At 32.8% G+C, this 11,669-nt stretch overlaps 1 protein-coding gene across 1 annotated transcript; it reads right to left on the bottom strand.

The window, feature by feature from the left end:
- Positions 1 to 4,434: 4,434 nt before the first annotated feature.
- LOC143043238 (uncharacterized) lies at positions 4,435 to 10,687 on the bottom strand. The gene is made up of 6 exons (XM_076215640.1): positions 10,424 to 10,687; positions 9,160 to 9,364; positions 8,791 to 8,900; positions 6,955 to 7,086; positions 6,336 to 6,356; positions 4,435 to 5,928 (listed from the first exon to the last, which is right to left on the bottom strand). Exons 1-6 carry the CDS (start codon positions 10,482 to 10,484, stop codon positions 5,534 to 5,536), a joined length of 924 nt encoding a protein of 307 aa, XP_076071755.1. The 5' UTR covers positions 10,485 to 10,687; the 3' UTR covers positions 4,435 to 5,533.
- Between the last annotated feature and the right edge of the window lie 982 nt (positions 10,688 to 11,669).

The raw sequence follows: 11,669 nt of genomic DNA, 5'->3' as shown, positions 1-11,669 counted from the left end.
CATGACTTACCTTTCATGAGTTATGTACCTTTATAAACAAACAAAATGTTGAAAATTTCATTTCTATTCTCTAACTTTAGTTTGCCTCAACCAAATACTATAAAACTTATACACAATGCTTATGACCACAAAACACAGATCAGGATTGTGTAGCATCACCTTGATTGTCCTTTAGTTATGCCCCTTTATAAATGGAAAAATTGCTAAATCTGCCTTTTTTGTTCTCTAACTTCTGTTTGTCTCAACCAAATGTTATGAAACTTGTACACAATGATGACGAACATGGTCTTAGATACACGAATCCTGCATCTGTATGTGGAAGTTGATTCCTACATCCCCATTTTTTTTAACCTCTTTACCCCACATCCCAAAAGTGTCATCCCCTCTATCATGAAATGCTTCTTATTAGTGGTTAAATCTGGTTTGCCACTCTATTTGCACTTATTGAATCTTCTGTATGCCTAAAAAGGTATGTTAACAAAACTGAGAAGATGCCAATGACATAAATCCATCAGTATCAAAAATGAGCAAAGTCCATACAATATAGTAACTTACTATAAATACGCTTTTACCTTAGACGTATTTGGAACAACTTTTTGAAATTTTGGGTCCTCAATGCCCGTGAAGGCTTCAACTTTGTATTTGTTTGGCTTTTTTTATCTGAGTGTCACTGACGAGTCTTATGTAGACAAAATGCGCTTCTGGTGTATTAAATTATAATCCTGGTACCTTTGATAAATATTAAAGGCACTATATGTTTTAACTCGTAAAAAACAAACTAGCTTGTTCATACCACTTATGTCACCTTATGATCTCCTGTTTTGTTGGTTTGATCCATCAACAGATGTTCAGAAATTACTATGCATACATAAACATTAGCTGTCATAAAATAATGGCAACATTTGTATACAATGTTTAAAGCACATGAATTGATTAGAAAGATAAGAAATCAGAAAAAAATGAGAGTATTACCCAAATTCTTTAAAGAAGCAAAATAGGAACGAAATTTTAACCAGATTTTCTTCTACATACTAGCTTTCGATCATACACAAGCTTCTGTAGAAGTTTGGTACAAATCCAGGATAGTTTAAGAAAGTCTTTCAGATTTAAAAAACTTTAACCTTTGAGTGAATGTAATGTTTCCTGGCAGAAAAACTAAGTCCATAAGTACGGAAAAAACAGGAAAATTCTTTTACAAAATTTACTTCTAGATAACATCTTATGATCATAAGTAAGATTTTGTCCAAGTTTAGTAGAAATCCAGGATAGTTTAAGAAAGTTGTTAAAATTTCAAAAACTTTAACCACAGAGTGAATATTTGTGGACGCCGCTCACGACGGAATTTATGATCACTATGTCTCGCTTTTTCGACAAAAGTCGAAGGCTCGACTAAAAAAGATATATTTATTCATGAAAACGGAAAATGAAAAAAAATGACCTTAGTTTCAAAATGCTGCTATCGATAATGTCTTTTTATCATAAAGAAGATTCTGCCCTTATTTCATAAAATTCCATGAAGATTTGTCAAAACGATACTGGATAGATATCTGAATGTTTCATTTGGATGTTCCAAGTTTTGAACATGAAACTTAGTACACATTATGATATGATCTTTATAATTTTAAAGCAAAATTTGAGTTTTGACCCCAATTTCACGGTCCACTGAACATAGAAAATCATAGTGCGCGTGGAACATCCGTGTACTATGGACACATTCTTGTTGAGTTGGATATCAGTCTCTTTTATACAGACGCGCGTTTTGTCTACATAAGACTCTTCAGTGGCGCTCAGATCAATCTAGTTATAAAGCCAAACAATTACTAAGTTGAAGAGCATTGAGGACCCAAAATTCCAAAACGTTGTGCCAAATACGGCTAAAGTAATCTATTACTGGGATAAAAAAAATCCTTAGTTTTTCGAATATTTCGAAGCTTTGTAACAGGAAATTTTTAAAAATGAACATATAGTTGATATTCATGTCAACACCGAAGTGCTGACTACTGGGCTGGTGATACCCTCGGGGATGAAACGTCCACAAGCAGTGGCATCGACCCAGTGGTGTAAATAGTAATCAAAGGTACCAGGGCAAACCCTAAATAATGTATACGCATATCAAGGTTGTGTCCTAATTTTATTGTCGAGCCTGCAACTTTTGTTGCAGAAAGCTCGACATAGGGATAGTGATCCGGCGGCGGCGGCGGCGGCGGCGGTGTTAGCTCACTTCTTAAAACCTATATATTTCAGAAGGTGGAAGACCTGGATGCTTCATATTTTGTATATAGATGCCTCATGTTACGAAGTTTCCGTCAGTCACATGTCCATTGTCCTTGACCTCATTTTCATGGTTCAGTGCCCACTTGAAAAAAAAGTTCAAATTTTTTGTAATGTTAAATTCTCTCTTACTATAAGTAATAGGATAACTATATTTAGTATGTGCGTACCTTGCAAGGTCCTCATGCCCGTCAGACAGTTTTCACTTGACCTCGACCTCATTTCATGGATCAGTGAACAAGGTTAAGTTTTGGTGGTCAAGTCCATATCTCAGATACTATAAGCAATAGGTCTAGTATATTCGGTGTATGGAAGGACTGTAAGGTGAACATGTCCAACTGGCAGGTGTCATCTGACCTTGACCTCATTTTCATGGTTCAGTGGATATAGTTAAGTTTTTGTGTTTTGGTCTGTTTTTCTCATACCTTTATGCAATTGGTTTACTATATTTGTTTTATGGAATGATTGTAAGGTGTACATGTCTAGCGGGCAGATGTCATCTGACCTTGACCTCATTTTCATGGTTCAGTGGTCAAAGTTAAGTTTTTGAGTTTTAGTCTTTTTATCTAATACTATATGTCATAGGTCAACTATATTTGGTGTATGGAAATATTTTATGATCTATATGTCAGTCGTGCAGGTTTTATTTGACCTTGACCTGGTTTTTACGGTTCATTGCTCAGTGTTAGGTTTTTGTGTTTGGTCTTTTTTCTTAAACTATAAGCAAGAGGCCAACTATATTTGTTGTATGAAAGCATTGTTAGCTGTACATGTCTGCCTGGCATATGGTTCATCTGACCTTGACCTCATTTTCATGGTTCATTGATCAATGTTTAGTTTTCTTGGTTAATGTTAAGTTTATGTGACAGTCAATAAAGCTGTATATTTAGGAGTATCAACATAATATCAATGATTATAGTAAAGAAGGCGAGACATTTCAGTGTGTGCACTCTTGTTTGAAAATGCGTCTTCTATTAAGCTCAAGACACTTCCGGATGCACATGTTACAGCACACATTGGATTGCAGTAAGATCCTGAATCCTCCTACTACATATGTACAAGTAAAAAAATGAAATTCGGATTTATACTAATTTAATTCACTACAAATCAGAATTTAAATATCTACTTGTAACAAATGGGATATTCATATGTGTATAAGTAGTCTGGATTTATCTTATTTAAGGTAGGATCCAGGTGTTTATAACTTGAGGCTTCTACCTCAGGCATAGATTACCTTAGCTGTATTTGGCAAAACGTTTAGGAATTTTAGTCCTCAGTGCTCATCAACTTCGTACTTTATTTGGTCTTTTTAACTTTTTTGGATTCGAGCGTCACTGATGAGTCTTTTGTAGACGAAACGCGCGTCTGGCGTATATACTAAATTTAGTCCTGGTATCTATGATGAGTTTATTTAAAAAGTCTGTGTCGCTCACCTACTGAAGTACATAGCTTTATGTGCATCTTCAACAATGAACACTCTACAACAGTGTCAAATAGAATATTATTCTTGATAGACTAAAATCTCTATTTTGATTCTTGTATAGCTGATCATTATTCGTGGAAGTCTTCTGAAAACCTATACTGACGGCTACTTAATCATTTAATTATGATTAAATTTGAAATTAATCTATCGGATTGCCGCGTATTTTTGTATTTTATGAGTGAATCACTGAATAATTTGTGTTCCTGGTTTCATCCAGCATACCCGTGAAGGCTTTAAAAACCTCAGGTCAAGCTGATCATTGTCTAGCCCATCATGATGACCTTCGGCAAGCATATTTGTCATAACAAAGCAGTAATATGCAACTTTTTGAAGACATCAGCACCTCAAAAACTATCGTTCTCAAAACTATCGACACAAACACTGTCGACACAAAAAATATCGACACAATAAATATCGACTCAAAACTATCGTCCTCAATAACTAACGACCTTAAAATTTATCTATTTTTTCTCAAAATTTCTGAGGAATTAAATTCGTTAAAAGCACTTACCATATTTATGAATATGAGTCAGGTAACTTTTGTATTTATATTTGTTTTATTCATGCATTGTATGGCCAATCGTTGAAAATCTTAGAAAATTTGGAGGTGTGTACTTTGTGGTATATATACAGCTGTAACTTGTAATTGTATTATTTACAATAAAACCAAAACAAACAGATAGATGCACAACTATTTATTACTATAGCAATGAACAGAAAGAAAACAATGCAAAATGACAAACAAATTTATAAAAATGTGAAAATACGAATTCTTTGAAAGTTTTTTTCTAAATCACAAGTTTTAATACGTTGGTGTACTTTCGGTCAACATATGTAAAAAGTAGAATCACAAAAAAAAACTGAACACCAATGACAATCCAAATGGAAAGTCCCTAATCAAATGATAAAATCAAAAACTTAAACACATCAAACAAATATGATAACATGTGTCATATGGCAAAAACCCAAACACATCAAACACACCAAACAAATTGATGACAAGTATCATATTCCTGACTTGATCAGGATTAGTTTTGCTTTAAAAAAACATATTGGAAAAACACGTGTCACACACACCATACATTGAAGTTGTAGCTAGTACTATGAGTAAAATTTAAGGAAGATCCTCAGGCGGAATATTTCAAAGCAATTTACGTTAAGGTCTGAAAGAGGGCTTATTTTTTTTTTGGGGGGGGGGGGTTGTTCTTTTCTATTATACCTTTGGTATTTTCAATATTTTTTATTTGTTTGGCGATAATTTTCTAATCCTCACCATCATATATTTAGCAACCCCTGATGTTGTTTTCTTTCTTTTTGCTTATTTCTTGATAGTTTATTTGTGGGGTCCATTTATTTACGATTCTGTAATCCAGATCTTCATACAAATGAGTAAATCGTATTGATGCATACTCTATACATAATTATTAGCTAGGCACCGAGAAATGTATTTATCATAAATTTATCTATCAGTGGCGGACCAGAAATTTTCATAAACCGGGGCGGCATTGACTGCTATAAGAAGTACCCCGTGATCCAGTGATTCCTTAAATAATCAGCAACAAAACGGGGCGAGCACACTGCCCCTTAGTCTGCTTCTAAAATAACTACGTTCATTCGATCTAATTGATACGATTGCATGAATATGTTCTTTATTGATTTGCAATCAATTTATCGTCCAAAACTTGTGTTGTCGTTTTTATTTTCGTAACAGCAATATAGTTAAAGCAACAAAAGCATGAACTATGAAATTCTTAAAAGTTGAGAGAGTGTCGTTGAAGCTTAATAATTTATGGGACCAAAAATTTCCTCGCATGCTGTAACCAATACATCGAATTTCGGACATAAACATACATTCTCTTCAGCAGAATGAGACCCAGAACCAGAACCAGACTTTGGTTTCCAATAATGTCCTTTCTTTTTTCCCTTTTTTCCCTTGATCTTTTTGCGTCTAGTCATCAGTTCTTTTAATACACGTTCGCCTCGTACTGGAACTCCTCGTTTGATTCCCATTGGTACTTCCAAATTATCCAAGAAGAACTGGCAGAATATCTCAATTGGTGTAGGTATAATTATCGGAACGCACTGAGAGTCTTCATAAAAGCCAGGGCACTCTGGAGGTATTCCACACTCAACTGTAGGGACTGGACTAGGTACCTGGGGAGGGTTCGTGGGAACTGTAATACATAAATATTTTGATAAACATTTCACGCAAAATGAGTTTGAAAATCGAACCCATTATACATCACGGTATAATTAAGAAATGTGATATTTTAGAGCTGTCAATATTACGGACGAATGTTGCGAGAAGTGTATCATTGCAAGAATTGTGAGTGTAATATGATAGATTCGAGATATCTTTTATTTTAATTTCGTAATTCTTCTTTTGCTAATTCAAACTTTTGTTTCTTTCGTTGAGGATTGTTTTGAACAATAAGCATAACAAAACCAATTCAGTCAAATTTGTTTTATTCTCTATCGATAATTGTAAAATGTCAGGGTACCCCATCCCTCTTATGCAACAGCTTATATTTTTAGGATACTCTTTACTATGCAATATTTTCCTTAAATCAAATATACGTACTTTGTGCAGGGTCATCTGTATCTAAAAATATATGCAAAGTTATACATATAATACTATAAGTTTATATTTAATTCAAATAAAAAAAAATATGCACTATAACTTTATTTTTTCATTTCATGTCACATTGAATGCAGTTATAAATTGATGTTTCTCAAGAGGGAATATGCACACCATTGTGTATATTGAAATTGAAAGGTCTGATTAATGATTCCGCGAAATAGCTGGTAAAACTATTATAACTCTGGTGTGGGAAGTACATGGGGCAATATTTAAAGCTACAGAAAAAAATCAGATGTTAGCCAATAATATGATTCAATGTTAACGACCAACATTTAGTTATAATTTTACGAAAACAAATAATTATGATTTTAAGAAGAACGCAATGTTTTATTTAATTTATTTGATTGTTGCCTCGTGTACATCCAAAAGACAATAATTCTTTTCCATATTATGACAGACGTTTGCTCCTTGTGCTGTGTAAATTATCTAAGGCTTGTCTCCATGTTTGGGACCGGTGCGTAATACTGATAAGTTGCACTTTATTCATCCGTAATTTCTCTCATCTATAAAACTCCATCATATACTTTAGGCGCAAGATATTCCAAGTAATGCAACTTACGAACAATTATATGAAAATCATTATCACCAGGAACTCCAGGGTGCATTTTGCATATATCACATATATCTGGGTCTGGTGATCCAATCGATCTGGTAGATACCATACCTTTGGTTACACCGGCGGGCTGAGTAGCTAAAAGACGACATCAAAAATCAATGAAGGATAAAAAAACTTAATTCAAATAGTTTGGGGGTGGGGTCAAAATTGCTGCAAGTTTTGATAAATTGACATCGATTTTATATATAATATCCTTATGGTCAATCAATTTTTCCCAGATTAGGTTAAGAAGGGGGGGGGTAGGGGGTCAGTGAAAAAACTATATGAATTTAGTTTTTTATCCTACATTGAACTTTTGATGTCGTCCCTAAGTCAAAAACAGTTCACATTTATTGAAACAAATAGATGTATACATAAACTTAACCATATTATAAACATTTATTATATATGTGTCCCTCTAAATAAACAACACAAAAAAAATGCTACAAATGTGCATATATATTGTTCCAAATCAGCAACAAATTCATTATGCCGACCGTGCAAGGGGTGTATAGCCAGTCAAGGTCGTTAAAAACTTCCATTCGTAAATTCATTAGTTGCAAGATTTAACGTGAAAGGAGACGAAAGTCTGTTTACGAAACTTCGTCTAACTACCTAGTTAGTATGCAGATATTTAAAAGTAAATATACGGTTGCAACATCATGTTCATCTATATAAAATCAATCATGATATTTACAAACGATAGAACCAGTCTAACTCATCAACATATTGTAGAAAAATTATTAAGGTAGGTGTTACTATTCGAACTGGATCTGTTGAATTTTCATGAGCTTCTGAGTTTATCCCGTTTTTTGCGGGGATCGTGTTGCTCAGTTTTTATATAAAATTAATTTAACTATTTAAGTTATGTATAGACTGTTGTTTGTCTTGTTGCTATTTTTTTTTTTTTTTTTTTTTTTGTATTGTTAAGTGTTTTTTTTTTTTCACTTTTTATCTCACCTGGCCCAAAGGGCCAAGTGAGCTTTTCCCATCACTTGGCGTCCGTCGTCCGGCGTCCGTCGTCGTTAACTTTTACAAAAATCTTCTCCTCTGAAACTACCGGGCCAAATTTAACCAAACTTGGTCACAATCATCACTAGGGTATCTAGTTTTAAAAATGTGTCCGGTGATCCGGCCAACCAACCAAGATGTCCGCCATGGCTAAAATTAGAACATAGGGGTAAAATGCAGACCCTGAAACTAAAGTATTTAGAGCAAATATGACAGGGGTGAAATTGTTTATCAGGTCAATACCTATCTGCCCTGAAATTTTCAGATTAATCGGACAACTGGTTGTTGGGTTGCTGCCACCAATTGGTAATTTCTAAAGTAATTTTGCCGTTTTTGGTTATTATCTTGAATACTAATATAGATAGAGATAAACTGTAAACAGCAATAATGTTCAGCAAAGTAAGATCTAAAAATAGTTATGATAAATAAATATAGTCAATTGACCCCTTAATGAGTGATTGCCCTTTATAGTCAATTTTTAACAATTTTCATTAATTTGGTAATATTTTGTAATTTTTTACAAAATATTTTCTTCTGTATCGTAAGGGCCAAATTTATTACAAATAGAGAAAATTGTAATTAGCAAGAATGTTCAGTAAAGTAGAATCTACAAACACATCACCATCACCAAAACACAATTTTGTCATGAATCCATCTGTGTCCTTGTTTTATATGCACATAGACCAATGTGAGCGACACAGGCTTTTTGGAGCCTCTAGTTTTTAAATCACTTTACTTTCTTTTGTAGTTTTTTGTCCCAACTTGTAAATTAAACATCTGTTTACTTACCCGTTTCCCGAAAATAATACAAAGCATATTTCCCAGTATCAATTTGTGTTAGTTTCATGCACAGAAATATATGTTTATTTTCAATCTGATCAAGTATGGCATTCTCTGATCTACAATGAATATAACTTATGTATGTTACAAATCATCTATCATTAATATGATTTTAGTTTGTTTTTTCTGTGTCCGGCGACGTTTCTGAAGAATCAACACGACTTCATAAAAAAGAAATAAAATATTTGTAAAATAGCGATAAGGAGGATTATCGCTTCTAATCTTTACAATTCACTTTCGGCTACATTTGATTTTTTCTGCATTATGTTTTAATTCTTTATTTTCATATTGTCTGTCTAAAATTATTTTCAAACTTACTTAAACAAATAATAATCTCCTCTATTTTGTTTGCAGTCATATCGATCAGGGCTTTCTGACAAAAACGTCGCTGGGAAGATCCCATTATAGGTTACGTAGTCGGTGAAAAATTGCCCTTCAGACTCAGTAAAAGGCCAAACAGAAACACCAGCATAACTTCGAAAGTACTGATCATGTAAGGTATCTGGTAACGAACATTGCCCTTCTGAAAACAAATTATAAATCATGATACATTAATTCAATATGACATAATGCGACTTTTTGTGGCCATATACATTGCCCTTCTGAAAACAAAGGACATATCATACATTAATTCAATATGACCTAATGCAGAATTTAGTAACCATAAGAATTGCCCTTCTGAAAACATAAGACAAAAATCATACATTAATTTAATATCACATAATACAGCTTTAAGTAGCCATATACATTGTTTTTATAGAAAGACAAATATATGCGGGAACATAATTTTAAATTGTTATCTTCATAAAAAAAAAACTTGGTATCTTTATTTATAATACTGCGATCTAAAACTCGTTATCTTTAAAAAGAAATACTGTTACATACATTTTTATTTTAACTTTATCTATTTTAGCCATAACTTGAAAGTGCATTAATTTTACTTTTGATATCTATATTAATGCATATCAATATCACCTTGGTCTTTCTCAATGTGATGTTTTTTTTTTTTAATTTAAAAAAAAAAAGAAAAATACGTCCCCGAGTACAATTTCCCCCCTATGGGTATTCAAACGTTGGATCTTTATAGAATTTTTGATTCCTTAGTAGTTGAAACACTATCAGAAGATTTCATGATTTGATGGTTTAACTTTGTACCAAATCAGCTCAAAAAAGACAGAGGGGAAAATACCTTGGTCAATTTTTGAACACGTTCTGAAAAGGTTTCCGTGCAATTGAAACGTTAACATTATAATATTGGGTTTCTTTCAAACAGTATCATTATGCCAGTTACTATGATTATTTGACAACCTTTCAGAAAGCTTTTCATATGAAACCTTGAAAAAAGGCTTAACATACTCTACCATTATGTAGTGGCTAAGTACCAGACCATGTATTAGCGACTATATTGATAGAGTTACTGAGTCAACATTTCGTCTTATAATTGTCATCTTAAAAAACCTCCCAATATAATTATAATTTTTCTTTAATTTTCAACAAAAACAAAACGAGATTGTTAATTGAAAATACTTATATGTCCTCTAAATTGAAACATCATACTTTTACCGTAATTTACATCACTTACTTGTTGGCGTAATATAACATATTACCATACAGCATATGAATAAGACGGACGTCTTGTACATCTCTTGTCTCGTTGTTTTTCTAATTGGAATGCCTCGTACAAATACTGCGGAGAGGCTTTATATACAAAGGTTACTTAGCAACATTCATTGGACTGCGTTTTAATTCTTGGATACACATACTCAATTTTCATACTTAATATATCAAATTACGAGAGTTGAATTAAAGAAATTAATAAAACTCCATTCCATTGATTATGCATAAATTTCACATATTGGTGGACATTCATACATTTCATTTGTATAAAATGATTCGCAAACAAAACTTAAATGTCATATGATGATGAAGGCGGGGAAACACACCCACCTATTTTCCGAAAAAGAGTAATTTATGTGATATGGATGAGAAAGTACTGCTGCATTGATTAATATAACGAAATATATCATTTAAAATGAACATTAATTCTAACTTGATAAATTTTATCTTTAAATATCTTCGTAGGCAAAAATTTCTATAAAATTTGAACAAAATACAAACAGGTCCCTATAAAATAAAAGCCGTGTGTTTTTAAAACATAGCCCTCTTACATGGAGATTATTTGAAAATTCCGAGATAACAAATACAACAATAATCGCAAATATAAAAGCCATTTACTGTTCTTTATGAACTAAGGTTTATTTCTTAATTTCATTCTATAGCTTTTGTTATTCAACTAATCGAGAAAATAAAGTTAAGGCTTTGCGAACTTTAAAATTTCCTCTGCTTCATATTAACGTGTCTATCTTTTAACAATGAAAACCATCGCTCATGCGACTGCATACAATATCTATATAAACAAGTTGATGGATTTTCAATGACTTATGGGGTGAACAATTGATTGTTTTTATTTGGGGATACTTTATTTTTGTTTCTTGTTTATTTTGTGGGAGGGGAGGGGATATCACATGTTGTATTAAATGCGGTAGAGTATGAACTAAGGCAAAAGTAGTTTACCTATGTTCAAATATCATAAATCTATTTAGAAAACAAAACAAGTTAACCCACTATATGGGTTAACCATGGATACTCCAGAAAGTAGCAGGACTTGGTACGTCTACATAGTAAGCATCTCCTGCTACTGCAATTCATACCCAGTGAATTCATAATAAGTCAAATAAGGGGGAACTTCAATAAAGTAACAGACTCGTTTTTGACCTTCAAAGACTCAACATTTGCAAATATATGTAAAGTAATTATTTGTGCTGCCT

This window comes from Mytilus galloprovincialis, chromosome 8 (genome assembly GCF_965363235.1).
Source record: "Mytilus galloprovincialis chromosome 8, xbMytGall1.hap1.1, whole genome shotgun sequence".
NCBI classification, from domain to species: domain Eukaryota; kingdom Metazoa; phylum Mollusca; class Bivalvia; order Mytilida; family Mytilidae; genus Mytilus; species Mytilus galloprovincialis.
Note: the sequence above shows the minus strand (reverse complement) of the source record. Positions and strands in the feature narration are given on the sequence as shown.